This window comes from Lathyrus oleraceus, chromosome 1, assembly GCF_024323335.1.
Source record: "Lathyrus oleraceus cultivar Zhongwan6 chromosome 1, CAAS_Psat_ZW6_1.0, whole genome shotgun sequence".
Lineage (NCBI taxonomy): Eukaryota > Viridiplantae > Streptophyta > Magnoliopsida > Fabales > Fabaceae > Lathyrus > Lathyrus oleraceus.
In genome coordinates, this window is record NC_066579.1 from 270,688,336 (window position 1) to 270,708,352 (window position 20,017).

The 20,017-nt window shown below is 35.4% G+C and overlaps 1 protein-coding gene across 3 annotated transcripts; it reads left to right on the forward strand.

Moving 5' to 3' along the window:
• Positions 1-1,528: 1,528 nt before the first annotated feature.
• LOC127130244 (dehydration-responsive element-binding protein 1E) lies at positions 1,529-19,111 on the forward strand. Of its 3 annotated transcripts, XR_007806435.1 has the most exons (4): positions 1,529-2,397; positions 2,555-2,650; positions 15,860-16,053; positions 16,148-19,111. XR_007806435.1 is itself a non-coding variant. In XM_051059290.1 (3 exons), the coding sequence occupies exons 1-2, from the start codon at positions 1,741-1,743 to the stop codon at positions 2,645-2,647; spliced, it is 750 nt and encodes a 249-aa protein (XP_050915247.1). In that variant the 5' UTR covers positions 1,529-1,740; the 3' UTR covers positions 2,648-2,650; positions 15,860-19,111. The 3 variants fall into 3 exon arrangements, 2 of the variants coding, with proteins under 2 accessions (XP_050915247.1, XP_050915254.1); XM_051059290.1 differs by having other exon boundaries at positions 15,860-19,111; XM_051059297.1 differs by lacking the exon at positions 15,860-16,053 and having other exon boundaries at positions 18,530-19,105.
• Positions 19,112-20,017: the final 906 nt, after the last annotated feature.

A 20,017-nucleotide genomic window follows, 5' to 3' on the forward strand; every position in this document is an offset into this window, starting at 1 on the left:
AAGGCGCTGTTGACTTTCGATACAAGTAAGTCGGTCCCTTTCTCGAACCAAAGGCTCATATGTACCATTTGTTGGGAGAATTTTTCACTATGGAACATTGAATATTGTGAGACTTTTTCTTTTCTAAAGCAACACTTTTGTGAGAGACACACCACATATTCACCCAAAAGCTTAAGATGATAGATGAGTGAGTTGTCTCACTTATAAATGTTCAAGTCTCCATATTTTCAATTAATGTGAGATTATTACGCCCATAACTCATACTTGATACATTCTCAACCATAGTTAGGCTTGATAAAGCCTAAACTCAAATAAAAAAAGACTAAGTTAAGTTGATCCATGATATCACTATTTCTTTTAGTCAATGTTTTAAAAACCGGACCGAATCGGCCGGTTCAACCGGTTCGATCGGGAGCCGGAGATGAATTCGGTTGGGTCAACCTTTCAAAACCGTTGGTGGATCAAAATCGGAAAAACCGGATTGAACCGTCCAAAATCATTCGAACCAAAGAATCGGAGTCGGTTTTTGTAAAACCGTCCGGTTCAAAAATGCATTAAATTGAACACTTTTAATTTTTTTAAAAAAATTTAACATGTCAATATCAAAACTTAACATACATTCTCAATCACAAAAAAAAAAACGTACTTTTTTATAACCATACAAATATTTATGTGTTATCACTCCATTATAGGTTTTTTTTTCAACCACACTTCATCATCTTCACGCTATCTCTTTCAAACATAATCATAATATTCAACTCAATATTGATTGTCGTTCAAATCAATATTATTGTTTGTTGTCAATTAAGATTTATTTATCATAATTCAACTCAAATTCGTTTTTTTAAATAAAATATATTATATTATTATTTTTGATATTTTATCTTATTTAATTTAGGTATTCTTAATTATTTAAACTTTATTTTAGTTATTATATTCTATTATTTTAATTTTGATTTTAATTAGTTTGATTTAGTTTATTGTAATTCTTTAATTTGATCAATTATTTTTAAATGAATTTTGAAATAAAGTGTAGAATTATCTTAAGTTATTATATGTATTATCGATATTGTTGTATTAAATTTATAATAGATTTTTAAAATATTTATTTTATTAAGTTGTTAATATAATTATGTGTGACATATTTATTAAATTTAGTTTTAAATTATTAATTTATTTAATAAACGATTCGACCGTAAATTTAACTAATTGAATTAATTAAATCTTAAACCGTAAATTTCACCAATTCAATCTCCGGTTATTTTTTAAAACATTGCTTTTTAGTATAATAGTGTTAAAATTATAAAATGAATTAAGAGCTAAAAATAGCATATTCGTAGGAGCAGTTTATTTTCAGTATTTAGTCGGACAAGAAACATTATTATTACCTTATTTAGTGTCTTTAGGAGACATTTTGATGACATTATTACTCTTTTTGGACCTTTGTGGTGTCCCACTTGAAAACACGCATACTTTATATCTCTTTCATAATCATACCCAATCACAGCACCTTCAACTTGGCAACTAGCTTAGTCACACAAAACACACACACTCACACTCACATACACTCCCTGTTTTCTCTTTCCTTCAACCGTGCTTCTCTATATAAATATTACTCTGCACTCTCTTAAATCTTAAAACCAAAACAAACACCTCTCTAGTACTTCATCACAAACTCTTATCTTCAATTCCAACTTTCACTATCAAAGCCTTTTCCCACTCTCTCTCCAACACATAAACATGTTTACAACTAACAACTCTTCCTCCAACACATCATTGCCAAATTTAGAGGTCTCTCGTGAGATGTCAGTTTTCGACGAAGATGTGCGGTTAGCTGCGAGTACACCGAAGAAGCGTGCAGGGAGGAAGAAGTTCAAGGAGACTCGCCACCCGGTGTACAGGGGTGTGAGGAAGAGAAACTTAGATAAATGGGTCTGTGAAATATGGGAGCCTAACAAGAAAACTAAGATTTGGTTAGGGACATTTCCAACCGCCGAGATGGCAGCCCGAGCACACGATGTTGCCGCAATGGCATTAAGGGGCCGCTACGCCTGTCTCAATTTTGCAGACTCAAGGTGGCGGCTCCCTAAGCCAGCTAGTACTGAGGCAAAAGATATACAAAAGGCGGCCACAGAAGCCGCCGAAGCTTTCAGACCAAACCAGACTTTACCGACTAATGATATTGACGAGACTTTAACGGTTAATGACATTGACACGACGGTTGTTGCCGCTGCAGGTGCCACAGAAGAGCAGAATATGTTTTCCATGGAAGTGGAAGAAGAGGAGGTGATGAACACACCAGAGATGTGGAGGAATATGGCGATAATGTCCCCTACACATAGCTTCGAGTATGAGTATGAAGATATTAATGTACAAGACTTTCAAGATGAAGAAGAGGTATCACTATGGACTTATTAATTTTTAATTTTCTTTTTGATGAAAGGAAGTTTAAAATTTGATGTGTTTTGATTACGTTTTTTTTATTTTTTGATTGGCTTACATTAGGTAATTAAAATCAATGTGTTTGTGCTTATTCTTCTCTTCTCTTTTGTAGGATTTTAAAATATGGTTTGTAACCATAGTTTGGGATCTGACATTAAATTTGTTCATGTCTCTGCAATTTATATGCTCAGCAATTTCATTCTGAAGGGTATGTATCTAACTTCTTTGGATTTGGACTATAACTTAACCACTTTCATGATCTGCATCATTTTCTCTGCTTTGCAGGAAAAGAAATTAGTTTTTGACACATTCACGCAATTATGCTATTTATAGCCGTTGGATCTCAATCATACAGCCCAAAAAAATAACATTATTTTTATATAATAATTAAAAAATATTAATCATTAATCAGAGCCCCTGACCGCAGCAAATATTAGTCTACGTTAAAAAATGACTAAAGTATGACCCATAAGAAATAGAGAAATTACTTTTATAAGACATTAAAAATTTGAAGTCAAATATGAATTTTTTAAATATTTATTTGTAATTGAAAAGTGTATAAATTGGAGAAGATGAAAAAATATACAATAATAAAATTAAAAAATAGGGTCAATGCATCAAAAATTCTTATGCACTTGGCCTTAAAGTCACACAATCTCTAACAACTTGCCAAAATATAAAGATTGTGTGGCTCATAACTTAATAAGGAAAAAGAGTGGAACGAAAAGAAGATAAGGAAAAAGAATGAAAGGAAAATAAACAAATATAATACTTCTTTTGTTTGGATGATCAATATAATAAAGAGGAAAGACAAAAAAAAGTAGTGGCGTAATAGCTTTTGTCCGCGTTGATGTGTAGAGAAAGGTGGATAGAAGCAACCGCTAAAAACTATGGCTAGTAGTGAAGTGATAATGATTTTCTCACATAATAACAACAAAAAGTTTTTGTAAGGAAATTAAATAAATAAATAATACTACTATTTTATAATTTATCAAAAATAAAATTAATTCAGTTTGAAAACTGCTTTTAAACTAACATAAATCAATTCAAAGAATTTATTTATTTGAACAAACTAGTTAACTAAACATTGAATTAACTTAAAATATAAAAGGTAAGTTAGTTTTGATGATAAAATATATTTAAATCATACCAATTTTTTTAAAAATAATATTAATATGTCAGAATATATTATTTTTTCTTCTCAAAATTAATGGCAACCTCTTTGTTCTGAGTCGTTGTCCGACATCGGACGCTCAAGTAAGACTTAGAAAGGCCTGATCGTGGTGTATGCCCAATGCCGAACACAAATGTATTGTCACATTCACCTCTTGTTTGTCATGGTTTGTAGATAGTTAGGGAGTTTCAATCTTCTGTTCTGAGGAGGATTATACATACTTTTTAAGGCAAGGATGAGACTGTTCTCAAGATGAGTTGGCTAAACAGGTGTACCAAAATCGTCGATCGTCGACCGTTTTATCCTTTGGTTCTTTCAAAAGAAAAATATTTTCTTGTCTGACTATCTTCAAAAGGAAAAAGAAGTGTTTTAAGATGATTGGTATCGCGAGGAGCTCATTAGAATGACTGGTTTGCTGAAATAGATAAGAGTTGAAGTGCATAATTTCAGATACCCTCACTTATTGGATGAGAGGGTGTAATCACTAGTGTAAGAAATGAAGGAGAAAGAGAAACTCTAACATTCGTTCGATCGACATTATCTACCAATGATGCGACTCTTGGAGAGGTGAACCAGGAATTGAAATCTTCCCGCAAGAAAGTGAAGAGTTTGGAGTTGTTTATGAGCGAGACTTGAGAAGTTTAGAAGGAAGTTGAGGTCGATCTTCAGGAGATGCCTCATGAGAACCTTGAGTTTGAAGGTAGAGAAAAACAAGAAAGGGAGGTTTGAATTGTTTCCACAGATAATAAAAACTTTTTGTAAATAAAACACACACAAAAATAAGGCTATCAACACATAAATTTATCCTGGTTCGCTTGAAATTCAAAGTTACTCCAGTCCACCCGGCCAAGGTGATTTTTCCTTTAACAAGAACTTAATCCACTAATCTTGAAAGATTACAACAAAGAGCGTCTAAGAAGATAAAGATCTCTCAGCCTTCTCAAGTTTACATACTTCACAAGTCACTTGAGGAAATATTCAATAACTATTGAAAGTACAATGATGTGTTTAGTGCTTCTAGGTAAGCAGTAGTTACACAATATAAGAACTGAAATATTTCACACTTAGAGCCACAACTCGTGTGAACAAAAATTGAACAAGAATAAAATAGATTATGAATTTTGTTTGTAGTATTCTCGTGTATGCTTTTGTTGTCTTGTAAGAAGATGATCCCGCCTTTATATAGGGATTTGATCAAGAGACCGTTAGCTGAGGCATTCATGGATATCTTGGCAATGATGGACTTTTAATGTCATTAATCTCGTTGTCCTTTCCATAGCAATTTGGAGCGCGTTTAATCTCTTCCAAAAATAGATTCATAAAAAAAGTAGAAACCTTCGTAGCTAAGTCTTTGTGGTTGTTCTTGAATCAGAGCGCGCAGATTTCAGATGTTCTAGTTCAGCATGTATATGTTCAGCTAGTTGCTAAGAGTGTATATACATACATATATATATATATATATATATATATATATATATATATATATATATATATATATATATATATATATATATATATATATATATATATATATATATATATTGTAGATGTTTGATTGACTGCATTTTGTGTTAAAACACTAACTGGAGTCCAATGTCTTGACTGATGTCATGACATGCTTTGTAGATGTTTCATTGGCTGCATGTTGTGTTAAAATACTAACTGTACTCTGATGTCTTGACTGATGTCATGACATGCTTAAGTAGTATGCTGCAGGATTAGCTAATACAGGATTTACTGAATGTCAAACTGGATGTTATGACATTCATCCCTGACAGGCCAATAAGTTTTTTCTGTTATTTATCATAGGCTGATTTTTAGAAAACTAACAGCAGGCTGATTTTCTGTTCTGTTATGACAGTCATTCATGACAGCATTATCTGAATGTCAAACTGAATGTTATGACATTCATTCCTAACAGGCCAGTTAGTTTTTCTGTTATTTATCTCAGGCTGATTTTCAGGAAACTAACAGCAGGCTGATTTTCTGTTCTATTATGACAGTCACTCAATATAGGACTTACTGAATGTCAAACTGGATGTTATGACATTCATCCCTGACAGCAGATCTTGAACTATAGGCTAGTTGGTTTTTCTGTTATGGTTCAGTATTTATCTCAGGCTGTTTTTTAGGAGAATAACAGACCTAGCACATAGCCTATTGTCTGGATGTCAAACTGAATGTTATGACATTCATTCCTGACAGCAGATACTGACTTATAGGCCAGTGAGTTTTTCTGGTATAGTTCAGTATTTATTACAGCTCAGTATTTCTTTCAGACTGGTTTTCAGGAGAATAACAGAGTTAGCATATGGCCTATGTTCTGGACGTCAAGCTGAATGTTGTGACATTTATTCCTGACAGCATATGCTAAAATGTAGGATGGTTAGTTTTTCTGTTTTAGTATTTTTCTCAGGCTATTTTTCAGGAATCCAACAGCTGAGCTAAAATCCAGGAAACTAACAACTGAGCTACAATTAATGAACCTAACAAATAGCCTATTTGTTAGCACCCTAAAATGTGGAAATTAGGTTAACTTGCTTAACCTTAATTTTAGGAAATACAAGTACAAGGCCTAAGTGCTGCAATATAAAAGGATGGCAATCCTTCTTTCAGAACTCGGGGGTTTTTAGCGTGAAGCATTCATTGTTCTAGTACTCTTCACTGTTGTATTTTATGTGTGTCTTGTATTAGGTGTATTTTGTGAGCCAAGCAATTATCACCTAGATGATTGCATTGGAATAGGGTGTTCATTGAGTTGTAAGTGTTGTGTCACTCTAAGCTTTTAGGCGTGAGTGTTGTGTATCTTGATTAAAGCTGTTAAGCACAATCAAGAGTTGTTTGAAGTATTACTTCACCATTATCTTTAAACTTAATTAAAGGTTGTAATCACTGAGGTGATTGAGGGGGAGTGAGTAGGAACTCTGGTCTTAGTTTAGATTGAAATTGCATTGGGTAGGTATTAAGTGATATGATTAAACAGGTGGTTTAAGGCCTGAGTTAATACTGCTAATAGTGGATTTCCTCCTTGGCTTGGTAGCCCCCAGACGTAGGTGTGTGTGACACCGAACTGGGTAAACAATTCCTTGTGTTATTTACTGCACTTTAAATTTAAGTTCTGCATCATTCTTGTTTGCGCAGAATTGGATGTCATAACATCCAATGTTGATCTCTGCTGTGTCTTTGTACCAGATGGATAGAACTGGGTGTTCTTCCATTCTATGGTGATATAGTAGAAGATGTCGTGACATCTGTGAATGTGTGCATATCAGTACCGGGTTTTAATTTGTATAACTGTCTTGCTGTATTAGTAACAATGTTGGATCAGATGTCATTACTTGGAGTAGAACATCTGAACTCTTACTACACCAGAATTTCAATTGGTATTAGAGCAGGCATCCTGTTCTGTTTCTGGATGAGATCCATGGGTGATACTTTCTGGTATCTTGCAAGGAGTTATGTTAGTACTGATGTTGGAACCTGTGGAAGGTTCTGTGATTTCCCTGAATGGTCCCTTGAAGTAGGTGGATGGACTATTCATGACAGGAACTGTGTGTACCTGTCTCTGGAGGTTGGCAATTGGCCTTTGTGTGGGACAGATGTGCTAGTATTGAATCATATTCAAACTTGGTATGTTCTTGGAGGCTGATCTGGTGAAGTGTGTTTTCATAGGTTGAGTTGTATTATGATTTCCGCTGCATAATACCTGGCAAAACTCAATCTCTGATGTAGTTTCCCCTCATGTGGATGAAAGGCTGTTGTATTCAAGATTTCATCATAATCTACTGAAGATGTCAAATATACTTGAGTCTCCTCAAGTCCACTAATCATGGTAAGAATCACCTGATCACTGATTCTTTTACTCTCTTGGGTAGTGTATATGAAGACCTTGAAGACTTTCAAGGAGGGTTTGTTCCAAGGAGGTGGAACTAATGTCCTATGTGATGTTAGAACATGTTGTTCAATAAGTATGCAGCTACTGGTTGAAGAGCAGATGTTTTTAGGTGTCAAACAAAGGGATACTTTTGTTTGGAACCTACTCCTAACCTGGAAGAGGAGACATATGTGTGTGCTAAGTTGACAAGGGTAGGGTCAACTGTGTGTGTGCTCAAGAAGGTCACTTTTAGAAGTCTGATCTCTAGAAGTGGAGCTGGTTGAGATGTGACATTGTGCAATTTCCTACTGTTTGTCTTATTCCTATAGATTGATCAGGGTTGGATAGTTGTTCCCTGAAGTACTATGTTGTGTTGGAAGACAAGTCCCCTGGATGTTAGAAGTCAATAATGGGGTAACCTGATTGCTATTTCATTTAAGAGGATTGGGACCATGAATCTTGTTATTCAAACACCACACTCAGAAGTGGCAGTTCTTTCAAGGAGTGAGAATATGAAGATTCAGAGGTTGGTTGAGGTAATATGCTCTGGCAATGCATATCTACTATTGACTGGTGCTGTTTTTTTCACTAGTACTTATGGTCAGCTGGAGTCTGATTGGTGTGATTGGAGTATGTATAGGTATAACTCATAGAGTTAGTTGCCACTGGTAGGGATGGTGTATGTCATGTTGAGACATTTGTGTACAATGCATGGATATTGGTGTGGAGTTTCCATGATTGTTAATTTGAGGGGGAGTTTTGGTTAACCTCATCACGTTTGGTCATCCTAGGGTCTGGTTGGCTGTTGACCTGTGTCACATGGGTTCTGGTTGTTGTGTGACACATTTGCAAGGAAGGATTCATCTCTCTCATTCCTAAGGGTGAATCTAATCTGGAAAGATTCTCAAAACTATTGAGGTGCTTGCAAGTAGAAGATGTTGACACAAGAAGAGTATTTTCAAAGTATTCTTATGGTGAAAGTATCTAAAAGGATAATTGGGAAAGGATTTAAGATCAATGTCTACTTGTGCCAAGTACAAGTATTTAATTGATTATCCTTGGAGCTCCAGATAACTAATGTTCTTAAAGATGTTGGAACATCTCTTCTTCAAGACCCTGTGCAGAATCACAGGAAGGATAGTACATTGGTTTATGATCTATCTCTTTGGTGGAAGCAAAAGCATATGATCTCTGAAAAGGTTTCCTGGAAAGAAACATGTTCAGCCTTGGTGTGTACAAGAAGAAGAAGACATCATAGTCTTGATGGTGGTTACTTGGATCAGTTTATTTTTGATCTAGGTAAGGAAGTGCATTGGCTAATGCACACTGTGGAGTTAAGAACAAGTGGCAGCATTATCTTGACATCATGGAAACAACCTTGCTTTAGGAAGTGGAATCCTTGGTATAGCTGAAGGGTTAGTCTCTAACTGGTCCTTCTGAAGACTCATGCATCAGAGTGTCTGATGTCTTTGGAGAAGAAGCAGGGATTCATCAAGGTGTGAGCTTGGATGACTTAACTGCAAACCTGCAGGATGGAGGTTGTTTACTCAAACTTGGTTCCACAATCAAGTCTATGAGAGCGTTGAACTCTTGTTCTATGTAGGGAGGAAGTTCTTTCAAGTGGCAGAAGAAGGAGATGAATTCAACAGCTAGATGTTAAAACATAATGTTGTGACATTTGGTTCAACATCAGAATCTTAGTTGGTGAAGTGGCACATCAACTTAAGATAGAAGGGTCTACAGAGTTGTAGATTGGGTACTTCAAAAAGATCGTTCTCATTGCAGTTCTTTGGAGTTGCTGGATGGAGAAGATGTTACATGTTCATGTCTTAGAGAATCTAAGTTTTGTTTAACATGTAGCTTGAAGTTCAAGTCTCACTTGGAAGGTCAGAATATCTTTGGGAGAAGTCTGATAAACTTGGAGAGGTCAAAAAGTGGCATTTGACTTTTTCATATGAGGATTCATGAAGGAGGTAATCAACTAGTGGCATTTGGTCTATCTCAGAAGTGAGTTCGAAGAATCAAGATAATCAACATATGGCAGCTGATTATTCTTGAGGAAAGTCTGAGACAAATTACTTTTGAGCAGAAAAGTAGTAAGTTGAAGACAAAAGGAGGTGTTTTCTATTCATCTCTTGGAGCTTGTGGTAGGAGTTCTGAGCTATCTATGGAGGATTATCTCTTGTAATGGGATGAGAATGTATATGTCCCAATTTGTGTCTGGTTTCTTTTGGATCAAGCTGGTGACTTAGTGATATCTGAAGATTATCAGATGGTGTTCTTTGTTATGTTGTGAAGGATGTCCTAACTAATGTTAGAACATTTTGTGAAGTGGTTTTCTGTTCTGGTTAGAAGAGAGATTGACACAGAGTGTGGATGTGTTCAGCCAAGAGGGTTGAACAGAGGGTGTGCTCTTGAAGACATGAAGATGCGTCTTATGTTTTCCATACATCAAGTGGTCTGGGTTCTCTTTGAATCAGGAAGTATGTGAAGGTCCAACTTTGGGGTGTTGGATATGTTCATGTGTGATCTCCAAGCTTCAAGAGGAGAGTTGGTTGTTCATGACAGGGGGAGTTCTGTCTTTGTGCTGCAAGTAATCATCAAGCCTGTGGTCTATGTGTTCTCAGATAACAAGGTATGGCACCTTGTTAGTTATTGAGATGATGTGGTGTGTGTCAAGGCTGAGTGAGCAGAAGAATGTCTGACCGGATGTCATGACAATGCCTTGGACAATATTGTTATTTCCTTCTGAAACTTACAGTCATAAGGAAATATGGATGTGGTGTGTCTCATTATGATATATTAGAATGAGCCTGTGTGTTTGTGTGTCTTACTAGTTGCATCCTTAACTAGTAATTCTGTTGTTGTTGCACAGATTTAGGGGGAGGAGAAGTACCCTTGTGCATGTGTGTAGTACTAGTAACTATAAAGCTAGTAATTGTGTTGCTTCTACTGCTGTTTAAACTACTGTTATGTTGTTTAACTGCTGATAGTTTACCTTGTGAACAAAAAGGAAAGATATATGTTTTAGCCAAAATTTGCCAAAGGGGAGCAATTTTGGTAAAACAAAGAGTGTTCACAAGATGTTATGTGTGATGTTTTAACATAAGATATCCTATGTACCTGCTGGAGTTCAAAATCATGTTCATGCAGTATTTGTTTCAGAATGTCATACACAAGGTCATGGCATCTGATATGATTGTACTTGCTGGAAGTTATAAAAGGAATTATGGAATTATGTAGGAATTTTCCAGGATGTCAGACCCGATGTCATGACACCCTATACACAGAACATTCGTGTGAATGTCTGGTGTTGTGTGATTGCACACTTAATGGCAATCTGTGTTTGATTGAAGATCTGATTTGTGGCTGAAATTCGTCACTCTAAAGTTGTGAAGCAAGAGTGTGTGTCTACTTGATCAAAGCTGTGAAGCAAGATCAAGTGGGTGTAGTCTTGATCAAAGCTGTAAAGCAAGATCAACAGTGTGTATTCTTGATTGAAACTGTGAAGTAAAATCAAGTGTGTGTTTCTGAAATTTGCTTGTAATTTTATTTTTGTTGGTCTGTAAGATTAAGTGTTACTTTGGCAACATTTTTGACAAAAAGGGGGAGTAACAAATGTACCCCAGGACAACAGATTTCATTGAAGGTCCTCTAAACAAGAGGTTATGGTGCTGTGTGCATTCAACTTGTGATGTTGCTGTTTGAAGTTTAACTTCTATGAGTGCTGAGGGTATTAGCTAATTTAAATTCTCTGCTAGGATGTGTGTTTTCCGCTGCTGTGAACTCTGTTGTGATGCCAAGTTGTTTTAGCCAAAAATTTGCCAAAGGGGGAGTTTGTAGATGTTTGATTGGCTGCATTTTGTGTTAAAACACTAACTGGACTCTAATGTCTTGACTGATGTCATGACATGCTTTGTAGATGTTTGATTGGCTGCATGTTGTGTTAAAACACTAACTGTACTCTGATGTCTTGACTGATGTCATGACATGCTTAAGTAGTATGCTGCAGGATTAGCTAATACAAGATTTACTGAATGTCAAACTGGATGTTATGACATTCATCCCTGACAGGCCAGTTAGATTTTTCTGTTATTTATCACAGGCTGATTTTCAGAAAACTAACAGCAGGCTGATTTTTTGTTCTGTTATGACAGTCATTCATGACAGCATTCTCTGAATGTCAAACTGAATGTTATGACATTCATTCCTGACAGGCCAGTTAGTTTTTCTGTTATTTATCTCAGGCTGATTTTCAGGAAACTAACATCAGACTGATTTTCTGTTCTGTTATGACAGTCACTCAATACAGGACTTACTGAATGTCAAACTGGATGTTATGACATTCATCCCTGACAGCAGATACTGAACTATAGGCTAGTTGGTTTTTCTGTTATGGTTCAGTATTTATCTCAGGTTGTTTTTCAGGAGAATAACAGACCTAGCACATAGCCTATTGTCTGGATGTCAAACTGAATGTTATGACATTCATTCCTGACAGCAGATACTGACTTATAGGCTAGTGAGTTTTTCTGGTAAAGTTCAGTATTTATTACAACTCAGTATTTCTTTCAGGCTGGTTTTCAGGAGAATAACAGAGTTAACATATGGCCTATGTTCTGGACGTCAAGCTGAATGTCGTGACATTCATTCCTGACAGCATATGCTAAAATGTAGGATGGTTAGTTTTTCTGTTTCAGTATTTTTCTCAGGCTATTTTTCAGGAATCCAACAGCTGAGCTAAAATCCAGGAAACTAACGACTGAGCTACAATTAATGAACCTAACAAATAGCCTATTTGTTAGCACCCTAATATGTGGAAATTAGGTTAACTTGCTTAACCTTAATTTTAGGAAATACAAGTACAAGACCCAAGTGCTGCAATATAAAAGGATGGCAATCCTTCTTTCAGAACTCGGGGGTTTTTAGCATGAAGCATTCATTGTTCCAGTACTCTTCACTGCTGTATTTTATGTGTGTCTTGTATTAGGTGTATTTTGTGAGCCAAGCAATTATCACCTAGATGATTGCATTGGACTAGGGTGTTCATTGAGTTGTAAGTGTTGTGTCACTCTAAGCTTTTAAGCGTGAGTGCTGTGTATCTTGATTAAAGTTGTTAAGCACAATCAAGAGTTGTTTGAAGTATTACTTCACCATTGTCTTTAAACTTAATTAAAGGTTGTAATCACTGAGGTGATTGAGGGGGAGTGAGTAGGAACTCTGGTCTTAGTTTAGATTGGAATTGCATTGGGTAGGTATTAAGTGATAGGATTAAACAGGTGGTTTAAGGTCTGAATTAATACTGCTAATAGTGGATTTCCTCCCTGGCTTGGTATCCCCCAGACGTAGGTGTGTGTGACACCGAACTGGGTAAAAAATTCCTTGTGTTATTTACTGCACTTTAAATTTAAGTTCTGCATCATTCTTGTCTGCGCAGAATTGGATGTCATAGCATCCAATGTTGATCTCTGCTGTGTCTTTGTACCAGATGGACAGAACTGGGTGTTCTTCCATTCTATGGTGATATAGTAGCAGATGTCGTGACATCTGTGAATGTGTGCATATCAATACTGGCTTTTAATTTGTATAACTGTCTTGCTGTATTAGTTACAATGTTGGATCAAATGTCATTACTTGGAGTAGAACATCTGAACTCTGACTACACCAAAATTTCATATATATATATATATATATATATATATATATATATATATATATATATATATATATATATATATATATATATATATATATATATATATGACTTCAGAGGTTCTTGATGTCTTTCTGATAGTGCCTTCTTCAGAGTGAGAAACATCAAATTCGTTGAGTGGAACTGTTCAGATTCAGAGTGTCTGAGTCTTCTCTCCGTCAGACTCTGTGTGCTTTCTTTTCTTCAGAGTCAGAACCTCTGCTTTAATATATTCTAATTTGTTATTCTGGACTTGCGTGATTGTCAGATGTTTGTCTATCTGATCATTTTTCGGTTAGAGTCCTGAACACTTAGAAAAATTTGTTAGAGTCCCAATTTGTTTCATCCTTTGTTATCATCAAAACCTTAGAGATGAATTGTAGACACAAAATCTTGTTCTTACAGAGTTATCCAAAGAGTATGCGAAGTTAGTCAAATATAGATTCTCCGTTCTACATGTCTCTTTTGAATATGCCTTGCTGCAAGTGGCATTCTTCCATCCCTGGATGCACATTTCAAGAGACAAAATTCACCTTAATCTATAAATGATGGATGGGAAATCGGTATTTTCCTGAGATGATCCGACCTCATAGTGTTTTTGTTTGTATCCAGGATGGATCTACCCGATGTAATGCTTGTTGTAATAAATTCTTTAGTTATTTCTTCTTTGTCTTTTCTTATTTTGCTTACTTATCATTGCTTTTACTTGTTATGGGGTTGCTTTAGTTCTCTAAGTTTGTTTCTCTAAGAATTTTGTGACGTTCAAGGTTGCGCCTGGAAGTTTTTTTGGACATCTCTAGGAACCAGCCCCGACCAAGGGTTCATACCCCTTCCTACCCTTAAGTTTGACTTGGTTCGAGGTCGACATAATGGGTTTGGATTAATGTGATTGCAGGTATGCCCATCAATTTGTTTTGATATCATAACTAATGAAGCAACAACTTTGAAGATAACAGCTCCATAGATCAAAAGAATTATAGATGTTGAGAGTTATCTTTGACAGAAGGAGTTAATTTCAATTGTCAAAATAAAGTTTCTGATGATGACACCTTATCAAGAAGATATCTCAACTCTCATCATTTAGAAGATTCAAGTTCCATTTGAAGTGTTAATTCATGGTTGTATCCAACAAGAGAATTTGAAGATCTGAAGTTGTGGCACCTAATCACGCACACACACACACACACACACACACACACACACACACACACACACACACATACACATAAGAGTGTTCGTGGTGCGGTTTGGGCAATTTTCACGCTAGAAATCATCTGAACCGCAAGAGAAAAAATCACGCGGTTTGGTTTGGTTTGGTTGACTTTTATAAATAAAACCAAACCAAACCAAACAAATGCGGTTTGGGTTGGTTCGGTTGGTTTGGTTTTTTATAAGATTTTTATTGAGCCATACATACACCTATATAGAACACCATAACTTTGTGTTTAATCATTCATACATTATCAAATAACAACAAAACTCATCATATTTAGACAAAAACTTCTCATTCAATATATAAAAATAAAATTAGACAAAAATGGAATAAAAACATAAAATAGTAGCATAAAACAATATCATAAATATTATAATAGAAAAGAAAAAATAGAGGAGACGAGAGATTAGAGAAGATAAAAAAAGAAAGAACATAAGAGATGCGATATTATAGAAGAAATGTGCGATAAAAACATAATTGGAAGATAAATCAATAACATAAAAATAAGAAGATTAAATATAAAGAACATAAGAGGAGAGATTAGAGTAGAATAGGTTAGACATACATGACAAAAATATGAGAAGAATGTGCAATACTACTAGGAGAGATTTGAGAAGGTTGAAACTAAAATCCTAAGTGTGGAATATTTGTAAGGTTAATGCATAATAGGTTTGGGTTATGGGTTGGATGTGGGATAAATGAAGTTTAGGTTGTAACATAATGAGGTTTGGTTTGGTTTAGTTCGGTTTGAAAAATACAAACGCAACCAAACCGCGCGGTTTTGTAAAAAATGGCCCAAACACATCCGAACCAATTGCGGTTTTTTGCGATTTCAGTTTGGTTTGGTTTGCAATTTTCTACTGGGTTGGTTCGGTTTTGAACACCCCTATGCACACACGCACACACACACATACACACACACACACACACACACACACACACACTCACACGCACATACACGACAAGTGCACACACCTGCACTCGCACCTGCACCTGCATTTGCACATGCGCGCCCACACACAAAGTGTTCAAAACCCTATATTATTTTATAAAATATCTTGAAAACCTATTTAAGCTTATGTGGAATTGATTAAGGAGTACTTCAAATCAATCAGGGAAGTTTTTACATTGACTAATGGATTAAGCACTTTGTCCAATCTATTATAGCAAGATAAATCACCTTTTAATCAATTAGAAAATATTAATCGATTACGACATTTTAGGTGTTCCTTTTTTGCATTAGGGTTGCTATTTTTGAAGGTGTTTTAATTAATTATTAGCTAGGATTAATTGATTAAATCAATAGTTGGCCCATGCGTTATTTCCATTTTGAGCCAAATTTTATCTTATATAGAAGAAGCTTCTCCTCATTTCATTTTACACAGGATTTTTTATTAGAGCACCTTACATTCTTCTTTTACTATCTCTATTTTAAGTATTTATTTTTCACGAACATTGTCATAGTTCAGAAATACTGAAAAGTGTCCCGGCGCGAAAAATATCCTGGAGCACACTCATGCTCGAGATGATAGCAGAGTCGCCACCGAACTTTATTTATTCCAAAAGGAAAGGGAAAATATCGATAAAACCCTTAAAAGAAACTGAAAATGATCGTCGCAACCAAATTCAAGTTCGAGAGTCGATTATGCAAGGGGAAGGTATTAGCACCCCTCACATCCGTTGTACTCAACGAGAACCATTTTGTTATATTTGTGAATAAAACGTTAACTTTCGATATTTTTTTTCTTCTAGATATTAAGAGTTTAAAAGGAAAAGAGAAAAGGCCGCAAAAAAGGTTTTTATTATGGTGCTTGACAAGATTAAGAGTCTTGCTCCTATGTATCTTCAGGTGCGATGAGGAATTCAAAGCTACGTAGTTATGGCAAGCCAAAATATATGTTTAGGTTTTTTGGTTATAGTGTTTGACGAGACGCTGAGTCTCATTCCTACGTATCCCTATGTGCGATGATGAACTCAAAGCTACGTAGTTCTTGGTAGCAAATGAGTGTTGATTGATTAGTTTTAAGGAATGAATGTTTAGATCGCATTCTAGCGGTTAAATGTTGCTTGTATGCTCGTAAGTTGAGGCTTAAGCATTTGTTTCTATCGGGGTAGAACGAACTAAACAACGTTCTTTTATGAAAAGGTTTTCAATCACGCAAGGGAGAGAAAAGATAGTTTCATATGTTAAATTGCTTTTAGGAGGACGACGAACGCTCGATAAAACCAAGGTGTGTTCCTCGGGGCCGATTGTTTGAGGTTTCAAGGAGTATGTACCCCAATGTACCTTTTTCATTCAAAGTGTTTATGAAATTTATTTGTGGAAGAACAACATTTGGTAAGATCAAGACGTGTGCCTCGGGGCTGATTGTTCGTGGTTTCAAGGACTGTGTACCCTAATGTACCCTTTTCATCCAAGTTTGATTACATGTTTTTATAATGGAATAAGAATTATTGGTAAGACGGAGAAGTGTGCCTCAATGATGATTATTCAAGGTTTTCATAGAGTGTATACTCCAATGTTCCTTGTCTTCCAATTTTATTAAGAAAAAGATTTTGACAAAACACTTAAGTTTGAAAAGAAGTTGATTTGCATTTGAAAATGGTTTTGAATTGATGACAAGATGGTTGAAAAATGATGAGAGGCGCAAAATAGGGAGTTCAAGCCTGAGGGCGAGGACTCTAACATAAGGGAGTAACTTAACGCCACAATTTGTACAAAACGCGATATCGCTTGCACAAACGCAACAAAATGATAGGACAATAAGATACATATAACAATCATAAACAACACACATTCATCACAAACAAATCGAAAATTAAATGTGCGCGTATCAAATTAAACACAACACGAGAACACAAATTGAGTTCATGCAACGTGAGGATATGTAATACTAAGGTACCAACGCAGAATTCAAATGCAATAAAATGAAAATATTGCACGCTGCCACAAATCAAACAACAAGTTGCTAGTGCTGAGCGCAGTCATCGCAAGTAAATCGAACGCAACATATGTTATCATAATGAGAGTAAAATCACAACAAACAAAAATTAGCAAAAACAAACGCGAGTTAGTGTTATGCTGAACCACCAACAAGGTAAATACAAATTTGAATTAAAGGTTATGATAACAAATTCAATATGTCGTGCGTAAGCAAAAAATAACAGTAAACTTACTAACGTGGGATGCACTCATCGCAATCGAAATCAAAGCATAAATAAAGCGTGACATGCTTGCTCAACATAACCAAAACAAAACGCTTACATGTTAACTCACACAACGACAATGAAATCCAAATGTCGCACGTCAACAAAAGAAATAATAGCAAACTGCTAACGCGAAACACGCTCATCGCAATTCAAAAAAATTATAAAAACCAATGCTAATGATTTTAACATTTAGACTTGGTTTCAACATAAGGAAAATGAAAACAGAAACACAATGTAACTCAATAAATTTTTACAATATTACAACAAAAGGAAAAAAATCCAACAGAGTCACGACATACGAATCACGTCAAACACACGAAACATTCAGATCCGATCTCAATGTGACAAGAAAACAAAAAGCATCACACACACAGTCCCAAATTATTTACATCATCTCAGAGTGTTTACAACATCCAAAATAAAAAATCCAGCATACACAGCGGAGCTGAACGCAATCGACTCGAAATTTAAATATATGATAAAACAACTCATACACAGCAAACAACATATACACAAAATGTAAAACAAAAGATTTAAGTTGTATCGTTACCAAATGTTGAAGTAATGTGTAATCATCGTGCTAAGCAATCCGTCAGACTCATTCTCGAAGCTTTCACATGGCAACTTTGATAACAGTGGATCAAACAGTTCTGTTGTCGGGGGAAATATGTTGGTGTTATGTGTAGTGACTGGAAAACAGAGGTTACTCCGACGTATGCTAGATGGCAGTGTACAATGCAAGGTTGAAGGTGGTTTTATATGTTGGATGGTGGTGAGTACGATTTATGTTGTAGTAACTTTGGTGGTGAGAGAGGAGAGTGATAACCATGAAACATATCACGTTTCTGACTCGATACAGATGTCATTTTAGCCCGTTTTATTTCCATTTTATGGTTTTATGCTGGTGTTATTATGTCTATTCAGGTATTTTCCCAGTAGAGGATTTTCTGTGAGAAATATGGATGAAAACAACAAAGAACGGAGAAGAAGGACAAATTATGCACTCATGTCATTCACCATGGTGTTTGCCATGGCGCTGGCCATGAAGTGGCAGTCAAGCGCCACATAAGGATGAAGAAAAGTAAAAAAGGAGCATTTCAGAACTCATGGCGTTCGCCATGAAGGCCATGGCATTAGCCATGGACCTTGAAGATCATGTTATGTAGGTTTGCACTCATGGAGTTCACCATGAGGCCATGGCATCCGCCATGGACTTTGAGGCCATAAAAATAGCAACAACTTGGCCCAATCTTTCCCACTTCAGCAGAAATATCTCCACTACTCCTACACGGATTCAACCACTTTCAGCCGTTCCCAACACTATATATAGCCATAAAATTTAGGTTTTTATTGTCCAAGTTTTATCAGAATTATTAGAGTTTATAGCACTTATTTTAAGAAGAAGAATTCACTATTATAAAAGTTGTAGTTTCTCACATTAAGGGACTGCTACAACTTAGAACTAGGAATTTCTTTGTGTACTTGGATCATCATTTACATCAATCTTGTCAGAATCGTATTTGCAGATTTTAGTTTTCAGTATTACATTTGTTTCCAGATTTTACTGCAAGTTTGAGTTTATCAGTTTTTAATTTCTGCTCTTACTTTTAGTCATTATTATTGTTGTTATCATATTTATTAGTCTTGTTTATTTCATTATTGTGTTCTTCGTACCTATATATACCCGTTGCTGAAATTAGTATATATATATATATATATATATATATATATATATATATATATATATATATATATATATATATATATATATATATATATATATATATATATATATATTCTGTTACATTCCAAAATATATTTATATATACTCTTCTGTTTCCTTCGATATATATAAGTTTTTGGCGTCGTTGATGGGGACCAACATTCAATATTGTGATTTCGTTGTAGTAATGTATAAACTGAGGTATTATTTCTTTCCTTTTATTGGTTGTATGCCCAACACTCACTCAACCGGAGATGAGTTAGAAAAATCGGTCGTTGAAATTGAGCGTTTCATTCACATCAAATGTTGAGTACGAGAACTTAGAGCCATATTTGATCATATGGCTGAACCAGATAACCGTCCACTTAAGGACTTTACAGTCCCATCTCAAGAAGATGACTTATTGGCAAGTGTAAAGATAATGTCGAAGTAATAAAAAGATTGAATCCACAAGGACTGCCTCCAAGCAAGACAAAATGTATGCAATGTATAAAAACTAGTAAAGGGGTGGGGGTTCGAGTTTTAGTGTGAAAAGTAAATATACGAGTAAACAATGTCATGAAAGTGGTCAGATTGTGTTCTATAATCCCCTACTCCTCTATTGTTAATGTTTGATGCCTTGTAACAATGATCTAATCACCATAACCCCACAACGAATTTAAAAAAACCGTTATAGCCGATCTCTCATG